The sequence below is a fragment of the Typopeltis vanoorti genome, chromosome 18, assembly GCF_054136105.1.
Source record: "Typopeltis vanoorti isolate ZY-2024b chromosome 18, IOZ_Tvanoo_1.0, whole genome shotgun sequence".
In the NCBI taxonomy this organism is placed as follows: Eukaryota; Metazoa; Arthropoda; class Arachnida; order Uropygi; family Thelyphonidae; genus Typopeltis; species Typopeltis vanoorti.
In genome coordinates, this window is record NC_143566.1 from 57,046,740 (window position 1) to 57,065,256 (window position 18,517).

The 18,517-nt window shown below is 35.3% G+C and overlaps 1 protein-coding gene across 1 annotated transcript in view; it reads right to left on the reverse strand.

Annotated features, from left to right (window-relative positions):
• Positions 1–18,517, reverse strand: part of LOC150096693 (calponin-3-like) — a 78,043-nt gene that overhangs the window by 2,801 nt on the left and 56,725 nt on the right. Inside the window, exons 3-5 of the mRNA XM_090407956.1 lie at positions 16,952–17,018; positions 9,752–9,856; positions 5,715–5,747 (exon numbers count right to left, since the gene is read on the reverse strand). Coding sequence (XP_090264082.1) covers positions 5,715–5,747; positions 9,752–9,856; positions 16,952–17,018 — 205 coding nt within the window. The remainder of the gene's footprint in view (positions 1–5,714; positions 5,748–9,751; positions 9,857–16,951; positions 17,019–18,517) is intronic.

Genomic DNA, 18,517 nt, shown 5'->3' on the forward strand with positions numbered 1-18,517 from the left:
CAATAGTTGGGCAGATTTGTGACTTGTATAATGTTAGTAGCTGTTCAGGGGTGAAGTAACGTCTTGAGCAGAAGAGAAATCCTAGTTTTTTTTGAGGCTGAGGATGCAATGTTTGAGATATGTTTGTACCAGGTGAGGTTTGATGTGAGGGCGATTCCGAGGAGCGAGATCTCAGGCTGTCTGGAAATTTGGGTATCGTCGAAACGGATACTAGGAAAAAGTTCTTTTTTATGGGAAATAGTACAGAACTGGGTTTTGTTGGCATTGAAATTTATGAGGTTATCCGAACCCCATTGTAGGATGGCTTGGAGATCGGAGTTGAGGGTGGTGATGGTTGATGTTCTGTAGGATGAGGTGAGTTGGGTTAGGGTAAGGCTTATCAAATGCAAGCGAGGAGTGTAGTGTGCTGTCATCTGCAAAACTGTATTTGGTTGGAGGTCAATCGCAGTAGGCTGTTGATGTATAGCAGGAACAGGATTGGTGAGAGGACAGAACCTTGTGGGACCCCAACATTAATTGAGTGGTGCGAGGATAGGGAGCCATCCACCATCACACACAGTGTGCATCCAGAGAGAAAACTGGCGATCCACCCACAGAAGTCCTGGGTCAGACCGAATGATGGTAGCTTGCCTAGTAGGCCTTTGCGCCAGACCCGGTCAAAGGCTTTGGCGATATCTAGTGCAACCACTTGAGATTTGCCAAACCTCTCCATAGCATTTGTCCAGAGATAGGTGACATATGCGAGTAGATCTCCTGTTGATCAGCAGTGGCGGAATCCATACTGGCAAACATTTATTTGGTGAGTGTCTTCAAAATAATGTAGGAGGTGGGAATTTATGATTTTTTCCATTACCTTTGACAGAACTGAGGTAAGCGAGATAGGGCAGTAATTGAATGGCAGTGACTTGTCACCCTTCTTGGGAATGGGCTGAATATGAATATAGGCCAATTTCCAGTAGAGTAGGAGAGTATATATAGGTGACATAGGATAGGGGTCAGTTCTGGAGCACAATTTTTCAGAACAATTGGAAGAATGCCATTGGGGCCAGAAGACTGTTTTGTGTCAAATTGGGAACAGTATTTTTCTGATTTCATCTCCTGGCAAAAGGATATATAGGGAGCATTGTATGTTGGGTGTCTGGAATGGTTGGAGGACATTTACCATCATCAGTTATGCATGCATTTGAAGCAAAGTATGAGACCAGAAGATTGGCTTTTTCTGTGGGTGATGAGGCAGTGGAGCCATCAGGGTGTGATAGGGGTGGGAATAATATTGGACAGAAGTTACAGCCAATTGCTTTGGCAAGAGACCAAAAAGGCTCGGCTGCCGTTTAAACAAGCTGCTAGTTTCCTGCTTTTTGCTCTTTCGAACTATGTTTTGGAAGCGTTGATTGGTTTTTTTTTTTTTCATCTATAACACAAATCAGTTACCACCAGATTCTACTTTTGAATGAAAAAAAAAAAAAAAACATTCTGTTCAAAATGTGGATTTTATAACATATAACATTTTTGTGGGCTAGCAAATGTCACAACTTCATGTAGAAAGTCATTCTTGGAGTAGACTCCTACAGCAGATATTCTCGTAAATGTGATGTCAAAAGATAACCAAAAAAACAAAAGTTTTTTTTTTCATCTATAACACAAATCAGTTACCACCAGATTCTACTTTTGAATGAAAAAAAAAACATTCTGTTCAAAATGTGGATTTTATAACATAACATTTTTGTGGGCTAGCAAATGTCACAACAGCTTCATGTAGAAAGTCATTCTTGGAGTAGACTCCTAAAGCAGATATTCTCGTAAATGTGATGTCAAAAGATAACCTTGTGAAATTACTTTGCAAAAAGAAATAAGTAACATGAAAGGAATTTTATTTATGTTTGTATTTAATCAAAACACTACTACAAAATCTGAGCAGGTCCTATAGATATAACACTATGCTAAAAGAAATTCACTATAGCAAACTATTCCTATGGTTGCTATACTGAAACTTGACTGTATGCTGCAGTACTTAAACTAAACAAGGGCTATCTTCAAATTTTTTTCTTTACATTTCTACCAATAATGTTCAAGTAACATTATTTTTTGTTCACTTTTTGCCTATTTTGATTTTATAATTGTATAAAGATGTGACTTTTCAAAGGGATGAGAAATTTTTTCTTGCAGCATTTAAAGGAAAGATCTTTTTTTAAAAAAAATTGAAAGATGGAATGTTATGCACAGGTCAAGCCAGGCAATAATCTAGAATAACTTAAAACTTTTGGGTGGGGTGGGGAAAAAACTACCATATACTAATAAGCATATGTATCATTTTATAAATCTTAATTCGTATGCTACTTACATATTCCGTTTACTATCTGGGCCAATGCCTTTTCCCCCATCTAATCCATCCCATATAATTATTTTATATGCATTTGACTCAAACTTGAACTATTGTAATAAAGGTATAGCAAAATTTAGTTCCTAAGTTGGATAGAGAGCATATGTAATTAAACTATGTAGTGGCAGATAGTACGTTGTGTAGAGTGGCCTCCCACAATGCCAATGTTAGATCTCGAATGAGGAATTTTCATTAAAAAAATTATTTCATTCAAGATCTAACAAGAATAAAATAACAACTAAGAGATACTTGTATACTAGAGTAGGAAAACAAATTGCAAGAGGGAGCATAAGTGAATAACTTTAATGTGAAGTGCAAAGGAAAGATGAATTTTGTTTATCTAAATAGAAATTCCGTTTTGTGAGTTGTAGCGATCAAATTGTAGTCTATGTGAATTTTATATCAAGTGTAAACAAAAGTCTGAAGGTCGCATGCTAGCCACCCAGTTTAGCCTAATGCCTGAGGCGAAGGCTTACGTGGAAGGCAAACTGAACTCGCGTTCCTCGAGGAGCAGAGTTATGACGAAACAGCTTAAGGGCATAAGGGAAAGTGCCGTGTGAAGATTTCTGCAGCGGAAAAGAGGGCGCAATGGAGATAAAATAAATAAGGATTTGTGTGAGTTTCAATCTCTCTAGAGTTTGTTACTGTTCTCGTTTGGACCTGCAGCGCTGACCAGTGGAAGAAGGTACTACAATGTCGAACGTTGAGCTCTCTCCCCCCGTGGATGCTTGATGGGTACTGGACGGACAGCACGCGAGAAGTCGGCATCCACTGTTTCGGGCCTTCGGTAGAAGTCCTACCGGAACGAGGCAGCGGAAGGTTTTTTCCCAAAGACGGTAACGCTGACCAGAGTGACCTGCTAGATATCGAGATGAATGCTAGCATTGATAAAGTGCAGAGAAAGGCCTTATCGGATGAACAACATGACCTCCATGTGGGCGCAACCTGTTGAAAGTGTAGAGTCATATCCAACAAAAGAAGTCGGACCAGGCCGAGATGGTAATCAAACACAGTGATGGTAACGTACAGAACTCTCTTATTTATTTTCCAATTGTATTAGAAAAGAAGGTGAATCAGTTTTTAGTGGAAAAGAAATTATGGACAGATACTTAGGGAACTTTGAATGACTAATATGCTTAGCAATTTGTTGGTTTTTCATTAGACTGGTTGTCTGAAAACTTATGCACTTGTGTGTGCCCAATTAATGTGAGGAGCTAGTATTGTGGATAGAATCTAATTAGAATTTTGTATTGTGAATGTTATGTATATCATTGATTAACTTAGAGGCTAGAGTTGTTGATTATTTATTAGAATGTTCACTGTGTTTGCCTGTTTGATTTAGTGTTTAATTAAATAAATTCTTGTGTATGTTTGATCTAAAAAGTGCTCTAAAATCCTAATAAACATGTTTTGTAATGTAAACCTGAGCATGAGACCAACCTACCACTCATAAAAATCTGAACCTATGCGAAAGGAATAAGATAGGGGAATTTAGAACGTTAGAGTCACGACTGCAAGCTAAGAATCCCACAGATGTTGTAGAGCTTTAGTAAGATAAAATAGGCGTTAAGATTCAGGGAAGGTCTCTCTGAACAAGGATTCTTCTGTCCTGGGACTCTGACTGGTGCAGCTTCAAAAAACAAATTTGTCAGTGTCTGAAAAGGAGACGGCCCCAGAAAGAAGGTCTAGAGAATTCATTCTTAGTTGGTGACTAATTTTTACTTTCATAGGGAAGTTACAAAAGAGTGATTTGGAGTTTTAAGGTTAGGAAATTCTGGAAAGGATAGATCACAGTATAGGGAAAGAAGTTACACTAAGGAAAGCATTAAATTTTTAGAGAAAACAATGTCATAACACCAACATCCATTAGCATTTATGTCAAAGCTTTGCCTGAGGCTTGTACATGACAAAATGTCACACCAACTGAAACAGTTAGTGTAACATTAAGTACCAACATCGCTTATTTTTAATTTAAGCCAATATAATTTGGTGAGCTAAGTCACAAGCTGCCAACACATCCTTGTTCATTCATTCATTTTCCATGTGGACTCATAACACATGCACCACAAGAAAGTGAGAATTTGAATCCATTTTCAGTTCTCCAAGGCTGTGTTGGTGGTTTCATCCCAATTCCTAAGAATATATGAAATATGTAAAGAAATTGAAGTAGTTACTAAAGAGGAAAGAACTGTGCATTTAAACCACAATTTAGTTTTTGCCTTTTTTTTTGTTTTTTTTTTGTTATCCTGCTACTTAAACTGGGATTATTTTACAAGTGGCAAAGAGATGGAAGTAAGCTAATCCTAGACCATGAAACAGTGTGCTAAAGCCAAGCTAAATAATTTACTTAAAAGTTCCCATGTAGATGAATCCAGTTCCAACCAGCAAATTGATTTCCCACTGCAGTTGCATAACTGCAATTACTATAGTTTCAAACTATTGCATGAAAATAATGCAAATGATATTTAGGTATCAAGGGTTGCGATTATTTAAAACAAGGAGGCTTAAAATGGCTTTAGCTTTTTTTTTCCAAAATGCGTGGTGGGTGACGTAGTATTCTAGGGAGTGGAAAAATTTACTATTGATCATGTTCTCCATTTTTTAGAGAAAAATAAGGTGATGATCAGTCAGTAGTTGGATGGCAGACTTTTTTTTTTTTTTGGAATGAATTATGTGGAACTTTCAAAGTCAGATTTGTTTGTTTATCTATGTTGCAAACTGCACTATAAGAAGAGTGTAAAGGTAGTATTCTCTAAACATCTGATATACTATTTTAACTGCTAGAACATCCTTGTTTGAGAACAAAACATGAACAGCAGTCAGGATTTGCGAGTGGAATGGGATGAAGACCTTCATTCCATTCCACATATGAATGCTGATCATATGTGACATCTGGAAAATCCTTGTGTTTATTGCATCCTATACAGGATTCAGACCCAGGTCTTTAAATCTTTCTGTTAATGTCTTTTTTCTATGAAAAGTGTTTACAAAATTGTTTTAATTGAATAACATATTTACTACTAATGCCTGTAGATTTCAGATTATATTTAACTTTTACTAATTGCTGTGGGCAACTTTTTGTCACTTGCCATGTAGTTGGAAAACTCATTTACATGTCAATAACAAGACAATTAACATTTCTAAATCTTAGAAGGTAGGGTCTCCCCCCCCCACACACACACAAAAACCAACATATATTAGTGGCTACCATTATTCAAGCAAAATTAGGTTGAATGTTAAACAGCTCAACTTTCTGGTATAGGTTCTATGAAGAAAGATTTCATTTTAAGTTCAGTTTCTTATAGCATTATGAAATTTTATGATTACTACCTACCAATCCTCCAAGAGCAAATATGCAGTTCACTACCTGTAATAAAAAATAAAAAACATTCTAAAATAACCAGATATAAACAATGTCTTAGGATATCACATTATAAATTTAATTAAACAATAGAAATTTACTAAACTTAACAGCAAAATTAAAACAGATTAAATAGTGTTACTAGAATTTTGAAAAAAGTTATTCGTAACTAATGAAACTGTGTCAGACTCAATCTCTAATGAACACACTCCTCCTTGAGGGTATTATCTTAGATCTCCAGAGAGTTAAGGACTGAGGGAGGCTATACATCACCCAAACTAGCTGTTTGGGTGATGTATAGGTACCTCACTTAAAATTCATACACACCGGATGCACTCACTGCCCTGCAAGAGAAAAAAAAAACATAGCTCTTACCCCTATCTTGACTATGAGCACTTCACTTCCATGGATATCCCCATGTTCTCTCCCCACCTTCCATGTAATGAAAAATTTCACCAGACACTATCCTATAGCATCCTTTCAGAAGTTTATAGATATCACCCCCCTCTTTCTCCTATTAATCTGTAATCCACATACTCGCAAATCTATCCGCATAATTTAAATCCCATAATTCCAATTATGGGATTTAAATAATGAGGATAGATTTATAGAATTATGAACAGCAGTCATAATTCCAATTATGGAGCCTCCGTAGCTAAGTCGGTATAGACAAAGCCCCTTTGGTCGGAAAGACCTGGGTTTGATTTCCGTACATGACGTGAGAAACCTTTATCTGGTCTCTTTCAATAAAGGTGAGTTAACCAGTTTCATACGGAGGTGGAGGGACTTTTCATCCCTCAAAACAGTCAAAACCAGTCCCGTGAACATACACAGCTGCAGTCATAAATACTTACGGCAACAAGGAAGGCAAACGGGAAGCCATCTTGCACCATCTCCCTAGTAATCAGCTGCAACCCTCTCAAAGAGAGGAAGCCACAGGATTAGGAATCCCAATTATAATCTTTGTAACTATTCTTTGTACCTTTTCCACAGCTTCTTTATATCCTTTTGGACCCAGGAAACCAAATCTGCACACAAGTCAGGTGTGGTATTATCAAGGGGTTATAAAAAGGCAAGATTAATTCCTGATCCTTACATGTAAAGGTTCGCTTCAACACTGCAATTAATCACTGAGTTGTATTTGCAACTTTTACTATGTGACCTTTGAATTTCAAATTCCTATCCACCATTATGCCAAGATCCCTAGCCCAATCAGTTTCTTGTATATAACCCTGCTAATATAAATATGCTGCTGGAAATCTCATCACGCCAAAGTGCATAACTTTATGCTTGCTAAATTGGCAGCCATTTTTGTTTGCCCAAATTTCCAGCCTATTCAAATCATTCTGTAAGCACTGAATATTAGCCTCCTTGACTGCCCATCAACGCATCATTAGCAAACAATGCATTTCTCATGTTAGATCGTTCCTAGTGTCAATGTATAAACTGAACAACAATGGCCCAAGGACTGAACCCTGAAGTACACTACCAGTCACCTTAAATCTGGCAGATTCACATCCACCATATACCACTTTTTGATATCTGTCTGCCATCCGTCCACTTATTCAAGTGGAGAGTTTATATTCCAATCCCATATTCTTCAGTTTACATAACTGGAGTAGTGAAAAAGAAACAAGAAGCAAGAGAATGGAAATTTGAAAACACAGACCAGATAATGTTGTTTTAAGAAGTTTTTGGAAAACTTAAGCCTGAATTTATTAACAAGATTCTGAACAAAAATCTTAGTAAAGTGAATCCTTTGATTAGAAAAGTTAATACTGTCAACAAGGGAAATATTCAACAGACTTTTTTCAATGTTTAAAAAGATGCTAAATGGAAAGTTTCTTCTGTCTTAACGACACTATTGCTATTGAATTATTTCTCAGAACAAGTGATGGAATTGGAGAAATCTGATACTGTCAAGTGGCATGAATAAGAGCTCTACTTTGATATGTTTTGTTTATAAAATGGTAAAAGAAACCGTTTCTCTGGTAAAGGATTTGTGCTTATAATTAAATTGCCTGAGATAAGAATATTTATACTCAGTGAAACAGCAAGGATGAATGGAACAATATGCTAAATAAGAAAATACTGCATAGTCTCATGGAAGTTAATAAATTTTATATTTTAAGAGGCTTGATAAAGAAGTAATTAGTGAACATTTATTTTTGTAGGAATTTGTTGTGAAAAACAAATTGCACTGATTAAGTATACATTGAACAAACCAATAACAAAATGAGTCGGCCAGTGAATAAATTTATCATCTAAAGATAAAGATCTCTGAAGTATAGACTGAATTTAGAAGTCTTTGGATTCAAATAGTTTTGTGGTTATTAATTTAATTATATTTACCATGTGTATAATTTTTGGTTTCATTAAATATATATTTTATATATATTTTATTTGGTCTTGAGTTAATCATTGCATCAATCAGATACTGAACTCAGGTAATATTCGTTTAACACTGAGAAGTTTAACACTCGTTTAACATTGAAAAGAGTAGTGCATCTGTAAGGATACATTAAGTGTGAATGACATACACAACACATTACACATACGTAAACAAAACAAACAAGTCTTTTAAACAAATTGGTGCAATCAACTAAATCAAGAAAAATTGGCTATGGGATACAGCAAGATCTAGCGAGAGTCTTCCATTTCAGATGAATTTAAGTCAGTTGATCCAAACTTTGTAACGCCTTTCTTTTTTCAGGTGATGATAGTCATTGAGAACAAATTTTTTTAAATATGCAGAAAAAACAAATAAAAAATTTAAAAAAATTGTTTTCATTTCTAAGGAAAAACTATTGACTAGCATTTGCAAAAACAGGTTTTTTTTCAATCTATTCTTTCTTTGTAAATCCTATTGATTTCATTTTAAAACAATTTGTGTATTATCAAAATGTTGCTAACCTAACTATGCTGATAATCAAAGAAAGGTTATATAAAAATTCCAACAGTACTACAACATTTAGTATTAAAAGACTGATCTAAATATTTTGCAGTGATTTGTGCCTTTTAAAATAAATTTGATTGTATTAGAATAACTGGATCTTTTTAATTGGAAAATAAACAATTACATTTAATTGAAAATAAAAACCAGTTAAAAATGAATGAGTACTATTACTATATTTTATAAAAAAGAAACAAATGGAAAAAGAGCAATGTTAAAAACAGAATCATGAATTCTAGGAAACAGGACTGGAATCTATTCCATTCAATTTCTACATGGTAAACTAACATGTACCTGTATCAAATGAAATCACACATGCACTATGATAATTGTTAACTGCTATCATAGTTGGACAAAATCCCAACTGTTTTCAGCATCAGAGTCAACTGCAGAATAACCACAATAGACACTATCAATGTGTGAAGCATAATCAGTATTTTCAATTGCCATTTAAGATTTTTTTTTTACACTATTACTATGAATTAGAGACCATCAGAACCAGCTCACTTGATTTGTAATTTCAAAGAATTAAAACACTGTATACAGTTAGTCAGTGGAATATTAGTCCAATAATTTTTTTCATCCCCAGATGCTGAAAGTACTCAGACCCTGTAACTCCAAGGACTTGTGCCATTTTCACCGATGATCCCCCCACCACCACATTTTTTTTTTTTAATTAAGAGTTTTATTTACAGGGAATGTCACCTTTTTATTTCGTTTTGAATATAATGCTGTTAAAAATACTAAAGTTTTCTTTTAAATGTCTCATGCTACATGAATTCAAAGTATTTTTTCATAAACTTTTTCAGTTCTACAAGAAAATAATAATAAAAAAATCCCTTTTGACCATAACTTGCAAGAAAATTTCTGTTGACATCTTAAGAATTTTTGGAAAAAACTCATACAAAAGCTATTTTTCAGATATAGCCTGTTGAAGGAAACTATTTTCATGTTCATTTTGCCAAATGACCACTATAACATCCAAATACTAACAACAATGATAAGTAACAACAAAAAATACTGTGAACTTCCAAGTAATTAAGAAGTGTCTACTCACTGTATACAAGTTTTTCCTTTCATATAAATCATTAACTTGAAACAGATCATGTGATTTGAGGCCATATCTTTCACATCCTTTGAGGAACATCTCTAGGTTCTCTCTCTAGGAAAAGAGAATAAATAAATAAATAGAATTACACAGTATTATACATATAAAAGAAAATTTTTTTATGCTCTACCCTTTACATGCTACATTTTGAAATATATATAAGTACAAAACATGACATTCTATAATGCAATCCAAAAACATTTGTAAACTACATATCTGAAATCAAACAATCCAAAGTAGTACAAAGTGTATGACTCTAAAGATCCAAGATTAGTGATCTACAGTAATAAATTGACATACTATTTCAGTTCGAGGCTTTTGGTATCAATTTAGTTGAAACATACTGCATTCCCATTAAACTAATGAACAATGCAAAAATGAAAATCAGTTTCTCATTCCTTTGAATGAATGAATTTTTTCTAATGGAGGTGCTCTATTAAAGCTTGGACTATTCAATGAAATTAATACTGCATTAGAAAAATACAGTAAATCACTTTTCCAGGCATCCATTATTATCAAACACTAAAAAGGTGTTCTATTAAATAATACTTAGTTTAATTAAGGGGATAATAAATCCCTCATTATTTCAAAGTCGAATAAGAAATACAAAGATCGAAATCTAAGAGTTTCATGCCGAAGAACGTCCAGCAAGTCCAAGCGCAAGTCAATCTGGTGGTACAACACTAGGGCAACTTGGAGCAAAGGTGGAGCAAGTTTCGATCACTGTCCTTAATATTTTCTCATAATGTAAAATGCAGCTCCTAGGAGATTATTATTTCTAATACCTCCAAGGAGTCCGAAGACTCATCACGGGAGGATACCTACAACTGTCTCAACCACTACACCGAACCTCTACTATGAATCGTTTCCATCAACGCCACCTCCACCACCACAACTGGTATTCTATGTCTGTAAATTGCATGTGTTCTGAAGGGCCGATTTGTCTGTATGCAGGATGAAAACGAGTTTCCGGGAGAAAAAACCCTGCTACCTCCGAACGAGATCAGCTAACTCACCTTCGGAGATGCATTACTGTTTTACATTATGAGAGAAGGTCACTACCCAGACCAGTTTCGACCTTTGTTGAGGTCTCATCAGTGAATAGGTAGACCTGGATAATACCAAGGTTTTAGTGAACAGAGCTTACATACTTTACTATAAGAATGCATCTCCTAGGAGCTGCATTTTACATTATGAGAAAATATTAAGGACAGTGATCGAAGCTTGCTCCACCTTTGCTCCGAGTTGCCCTAGTGTTGTACCACCAGGCATTGACTTACGGTTGGACTTGCTGGATGTTCTTCGGCATGAAACTCTTAGATTTCAATCTTCGAGTTTCTTATTCGGCTTTCAAATAATGAAGGATTTATTATCCCTTCAATTAAATAATTTATGTCACCGAAAAAATAAAAAAATAAATAAAAGCCTTTTGGCTCTTTATTGTAATAATACTTAGCTATTCATTCCCAGCAAAACATTGTGCAATATGCATAAAATATGGTACAAAGATTATTAATACTATCTATGACAGCAATTTCAATATCAAAGAATATTCTGTACAAAAAAAAACTATATGGAAATAAAATATAAAAGTTGTAATACTTCTTTAAGAGAAATATATAAATTATTATTTGTACATTCAAATAGTAAAGAGCATTTCAAAAGGTATATCAGAATTTTAACCCACTATAAAACATACTGCATAACTTGCACCAAATACTTTGAAGTGAGTGTGGCAGCAAATGGTCGTGGACATCTTGACCTCTTAACTTTTTTTTTTGCCTTGGAGGAGAGATTATTCAATCAGAAGTATATTATATGTATAATCAGAGTAATTAGGTCTGCAGGATTAAAAACCGACAAAATGAGCAGCTGCAAAATGTGTCACATAACAAATTTTTAGAGATTTCAGAATTAGAGCATAATCATAAAGCCATTTCTCTGGTATCAGTGAATGAAGTTTACATATATTTCCTTTAACCAAACTTAAAGTTATCATGGCATTAACCATGCTATTTCCAGCTAACTCTAAAGGCATGGCTTAACCCACTTGCCAATCCACACTTGACAAGACAAATTGGTGTTTATTCTCTAATTCATAATGACCAAAAAAATAATTATTACGGAAGAATACTGACAATAGTGAATTTTCTTCATAAGAGCACTGATGTTATACCACAATGGCCAGGAGTTTTTCAGTAGGTTCTTATAGTGAGTAATGCACTAACTGTTTGCTATGGTGAGAATCAACTACTATAAAATGTTGTATTACATCATTATATTAGTATTTCAATAAATATTTATCAATAAACTTATTAGTAAAATTTATGCTTATATATAAATTCAAATAATTATCTTACTAGCTATAAACAGCTTCTTTAAGCAGAAAAGGAAAAATGTTGATGATACAGGAAACAGCAATCACCAATATGAATTCAAGTTCACTATAACGAAAGTAATTTTTGTCATTCTTTTGCACCTCCTGTTCATGCAGCATGTCCTGTTTTGGTCAGACTGCAGCACATGCTTCAGTTAAACTATTAAAACACCTATAGTATCAGATTTATACAATCAGTGTGCACCATAGGACCTCAAACTGAGCCTAATGGTAGCTGAAAGAGTTAAAAGGGTTTTAAGATATGTTCTTTCTGGTCATTTTTGTTCTAGGTGCTTATCAGAACTTTCCAGACCCCCCCCCCCCACTTCATAAGATTACTATTACAAAACTTGTTCCAAAATTCAGAAGTTTTGGTTCCCAGATTATAGGAAGTGGAGCACTCGTACCAATTTATAACCATCCCTACTGATTCTGAGAAAGAACTATAGGAACATATTTGAAATAAATGTAAGAAAAGTTACTCGAGATGAAACTGGCAAACAAACTGGATTTAGAAATTATATATATATATATATATATATATATATATATAGTTTAATCCTTTATCCAAGTGTAAGCAAACAAAGTTTGCACCTGAAGTATCTTCAGGACTGGGGCAACTTGTGGTAAAGGTGGATCAAGATTCACATCCACATCACTTGCCTTAGTATCCCATAATGCAAAGCACATCTCCTTGCAGACATGTATAATGCTATGCATTAGGGGAAGGGTCACTACCTAGATCGGTTTCAACCTTCATTGAGGTCTCTTCAGTGGGAGCCAGACCCAGAGGTGATACCAAGGTCGAAACAAATGCCTTGATTTCAGCTTGATGTCTATAATCTGAAAAGAAATATAATTTGATGGGACATTTGTTATTTGGGAAGTCATATTTACCTATACGAGTTGCCAAAAAGTGTCGCACCTTATTAATAAATTACTCTGGATTAGAGAATGATGTTGGAAGTTTTTTTCCCACTTGATTAGACTATAAATTATATATTTAGTTTAATCCTTTATCCAAGTGTAAGAAAACAAAGTTTGCACCTGAAGTATCTTCAGGACTGAGGCAACTCGTGGTAAAGATGGATCAAGCATCACATCACTTGCCTTAATATCCCATAATGCAAAGCACATCTCCTTGCGGAGATGTATAATGCTACACATACAATCCAGTCCTGAAGATGCAAACTTTGTTTTCTTACACTTGGATAAAGGATTAAATTAAATATATAATTTATAGTCTAACCAAGTGGAAAAAAAATTCCAACATCATTCTCTAATCCAGAGTAATTTATTAATAAGGTGTGCTAATAAGGTGAAGTTTGATCCACCTTTACCACGAGTCGCCCCAGTCTTGAAAATACTTCAGTTGTAAACTTTGTTTGCTTACACTTGGATAAAGGGTTAAACTAAATATATAATTTATAGTCTAAGTGGAAAAAAAAAAACTTACAAACTGGATTTAGGTTACACAGGGCTCATTAAGACTATTTTTTTTTTTTTTCTTACAGCAAACAACTTAGAAATCATGGGATTATAGAAAAATAATTTCTATATATGCATTCTTGATATCAAAAAGATAAGCTGTAAAGAAAATGTTCAAACATCCAATTTGTATGGTGTAAAAGAAACCTTATACAGAGCAACATTTAAATTTAAACTCCAGGTCAATATAAGGTAGAGTTGTCCACTAATGCCATTTGTTATTTATGATTTTTTGGACATTATTCACAAAAGTGATAAGACTATATTCAAACTGGAAATACTTAGTTTCTCACTTTATGTAGATCTTATGTACTGAATATCTTATCCTCTTAAATAAATCGGCCACAAAGTCTCTAAGACTTTGTGCCTATGGTATAATTGAGACTAACAGTTTGTTAGTGAATCAACTGTTATAACAAATGCAAACAGGAAAATAACAGATTAATTTTCACACAGCACCCAAATGAAGGATTTCCTTGCAAACGGTACATATATAAAGGAGTGGAATTTACAATTAAGACAGGGTACATGTGGAATTACCGGGCTGGTAAGTATGACAAGCTTAGGCGTGTGCTTTGCTCAGTGCCATGGCATGTAAAACTGCAAGGGCTGGATGTTGATAGTGCATGGGAGGTGGTTAAGAACTGTTTGCAGGAGGCAATGGTTGACTGTATACCAAGAGTCCGAATAATAAATCAAGTAGGGGTTAAATGGATGAATAACACTATTAAGCTTGAGCTGCAAAAAAAGAAACAATTGTGGATGGAATTTAAGGAGAAAGGTGACCATCAGGTGCAGGAACAGTATAAAGCTCAGGCCAGGATGGTAACAAGGGTGGTAAGAAAAGCAAAAGCAGATTACGAAAGAAAATTGGCCATGCAGGCTAAAGAGAATCCCAAACAGTTTTTTCAATATGTTGCAAGTAAAAGGAAAAATGCTCATGGTAGAATGATCTTAAAAAATGCTGAGGGTAGGGAGGTAACCGAATCAGTCGATATTGTGGAATTACTGAGCGAGCACTTTGCAAGAGTATATCATCCAGGTGGTGACTTTGCAGGAATGGAAGAACCAACAGCTTATACTGGAATTGTGATGAATGAAGTAGAGGTAACTAGTCTATTACAGAACCTCAATGTCAGTACGTGAAGCGGCTAAAGAACTGTCAGTGCCCTTGACAATTTTGTTTAATTTGAGCCTCGGGTCGTCAGTCCCAAGGGGGCAGGAAAGAGGGGAAAATAGTTCTGCTGCACAAAGGTGGTTCCAAGGCTGCTGTTGAAAATTACCGGCCAATCAGCATAACAGGAATCATTATCAAGGTCTTAGAGAAAATAGTCAAGAGGAAAATACAAGATTGGATAGAAGAAAATGGGATACTGTATCGGGGACAGCATGGTTTTGTGAAGGGTAGGTCATGCCTCAGTAACTTGCTCACGTATTATAACACAGTGACGGCTGAACTAGATAAGGGTTTACAGTGATTCTACTGGACCTTGCTAAGGCCTTTGACAGGATACCACATGGAATTCTAATCAGTAAATTGCAGCATATGGGAATGGACATAGGGTTGGTGAGATGGATAGGAGGGTGGTTGATGGAGAGATATCAGAGAGTGGTTTACTCAGGAGTAGAGTCCACAAGACGGCCTGTGACTAGTGGTGTGCCACAAGGATCTGTTCTTGGACCACTGCTGTTTAATTTGTTCATTAATGATATAGGAAAGGATCTGAGAGGAACAGTTCATTTGTTTGCAGATGATGCGAAGTTGGGTAGGACAATAGTGAATGCAGATGACGTCAAAATTTTGCAGGATGATTTGGATAGATTGGAGGTCTGGGCTAAGGAGAATGGATGTCAATTTAATGTGGCAAAATGTAAGGTTATGCATTTTGGGGTAAAAAGATTGGCGGCAGTTTACTGCATTGGTGGAACTGTGCTCCAGGAAATTGATGAGGCACGAGATTTAGGAGTGTTGGTGGATAAGGAATTGAAATTTAGGGGACACATTGCAAAAGTGACCAAAACAGCTCATCAAATCACTTGGTTGCTGAAGAATACGTTGACAAGCAGAGACAAGCAGGTTATTGTTCCTCTCTATCGAGCCTTGATAATACCCCATCTAGACTACTGTGCTCAGATTTGGTCACCTAGGTTTCTTCTTGATGGGGAGGATGTGGAGAGGATCCAGAGGCGAGTGACCAAGATGATAGCAGGTCTGTGGAATGAACCGTATGAGAACAGGTTGAGGATTTGTGGGTTGCAAAAATTGGTTGATAGGCGGAGGAGGGGAGATATGATTGAGACATTCAAATTACTGAAGGGTTTCTATAAAATTAATTCAGAAGATATTTTTGAGAACAGGGCTGGTTGTGGGAGGACTAGGGGACATCCATGGAAACTGGTCAAAAGTGTGATTAGTAAAGGTGTTAGAGCTGGGTTCTTTACTTTTAGAGTAGTGAATGAGTGGAATGCGCTCCCTGAGTCTGTGGTGGATGCTGTGACAGTGAATGAGTTTAAGGCGAGGTATGATAGATACTGTATGAATGTTGAATAGTTGTGATGAATATGATTTGGGGCCTCCCTTGATGAGTCTAATGACTCCCTGGAGTTGCCCGTAATAATAGTAATATCATGAGCAAGGTTGACTATGTATGAATCTATTGTAGAAACTTTTATAGCTTATATCAGAACAAATAATCAATCTGAGAGGTCTGATGCAATTTAAAATTTAAAAAAAATCATTATTGTTCTGATTAGATGGTAAATATCACTTCATGATGGCATTTTTGCTGCTTGTCCAAACTATTCTTTTTCTTGTTCAACTAGCAGTCATGATCCTATAAAGTCACATTATGTAGTAGCCATAGTACATTTTATAAAACACAAGTTATCAGTTCAGCCATCACATGACTCCCATCCCACAAAGGGATGTAAACAAAGTACATTACTGTGGATTCGCCAAGATTATTATTATTATTATTATTTTTTTTTTAATTCAGTTCAAGCTACTTCAGGTCTACAAAGAAGTAGGGCAGTGGTTTTCAACCAAAAGACAATCACAGCCATGCCCATGACAGGATTCAAACTTGCTCTCTGTTGGTTGAAGAGTGGATATGCTAACCAATCAAGTATAAAACTTTCACCTCTTCTATGTAGGGAAGTGAAATTATGTTGGTTTTTGAAATAGTGTTTAATGAGCTGCTTCTCACCACAGACTACAAGTCTCCAACAATTTGCTATTTCTAAAATTGAAGGATATTTCAATGCTGCACTTTACAAATAATTACCTGTTTAAATGGAGCCTTCATCATATTCACTTTTTCCACTGCCCCAGGAAGAAGAATATTTATTAACCTTTAAAGAAAAAAATTCTCTTAAAATTTTTGAATTTCATACAAAAAACATGAAACATTTAGTGAATGCAAATTAAGTATACATCTGTCAAAAATGTTTTTAAAGCTATTTTAAAAAAAAAAACACTACTAAACTGAAAACCTAGAGCACAAATTTCAGGAGTAGACTTAAGATTGGATATTCATAGGTGAGACACCAAAAACTTCTAAAAATTTGTGCTGTTCAGCAGAGAGCAGTTAAGCTTAGACAACCTCTTATTTTTTAACTGGTCATCTCCATGGAATCAACTCATCTTGGATGGGTTACACCAGTGGTCACCAAAGCGGTCGATATAACATCGTTAGGGGGTCGATAGAAAAATATAAGACATCATTGTACAGGTAATATTTAATTGGTTAACTTGGATTACCTCCATCCTGAATGACAATGCAATTAAGAGTGAATCGTGGGAACAGTGACATGAATAGGACCTGTAAGATAGAGCAAGGTCATGAAAATAGTTACGGAGACCAATCAAGTAGGCCAAAATGACGTATTTACCAATAAACGGATGTCTGTGGTTCCTTCCCGGCCAGCGCAGGGGGAGTGAGATTGCAACACGTGTGCTGTTGCTTATTTACTTATACTTACACATATTTGATCCCGGTCTCATTTTTGCACATCGACATACAAGTGAGCGTTAATGTTCTAAAATTCATCAACATAAATATTATAATTCAATTGTTATTCATTCACGAACTAAATTTCTCTATGTTGAAGACTTGAGCAGGGCTGGTAGTTTTGTACATCCTATAGAAATACGTGAGTAGGTATATTATCTAGACTTATTACTTTTGCTTACTGACTTCAATTGTAATTATTTTGTTACAACCCCAGTAACCACAATCGCAGCTTCAGATTCCAAAAAAAATGCAGACAATATTCTAATGAATATTGTCTGCATGTAAGCCAATATAATAATATATATATACAGTACTATATTATAGATACAGTAAACACTGTAACTATAAAATAAACAATCTAAAAACTCACATAAGCATCTTTTTTTTTTTTTGCTTGTCCTATTATAATTACGTAATAGTAAAATAGAGGTGGGGTCGATAAAAAGTCAAGAAACTCTTGAAGGGGTTGACGGTCAAAGAAGTTTGGCGACCCCTGGTCTACACTAACCACACCATACCTCTTCTTAAGCTTATTCATTAGCAATGCATTCACAACAACCTCAAACAATCTGATAACCACACTTTTACTCAACTTCTAGGAACGATCCTTTATTCTTTCCCCTCAAACCACGTACCAAATTTATTCTGTACTTATTGTATAAAATCCTTTCAGCAACTTCTACCATATCACCTCTCTTCTGCATCTCAACCAATATTTGTAATTCATAAACTTTAAATCTATCATAGAAAGCATTCCACAGAGCTAACACCATCTTGGTCAGCTGCCTCTAGATCCTTCACCACTTCCTCATCCCAAAAATGTAGGCTACCAAGTCT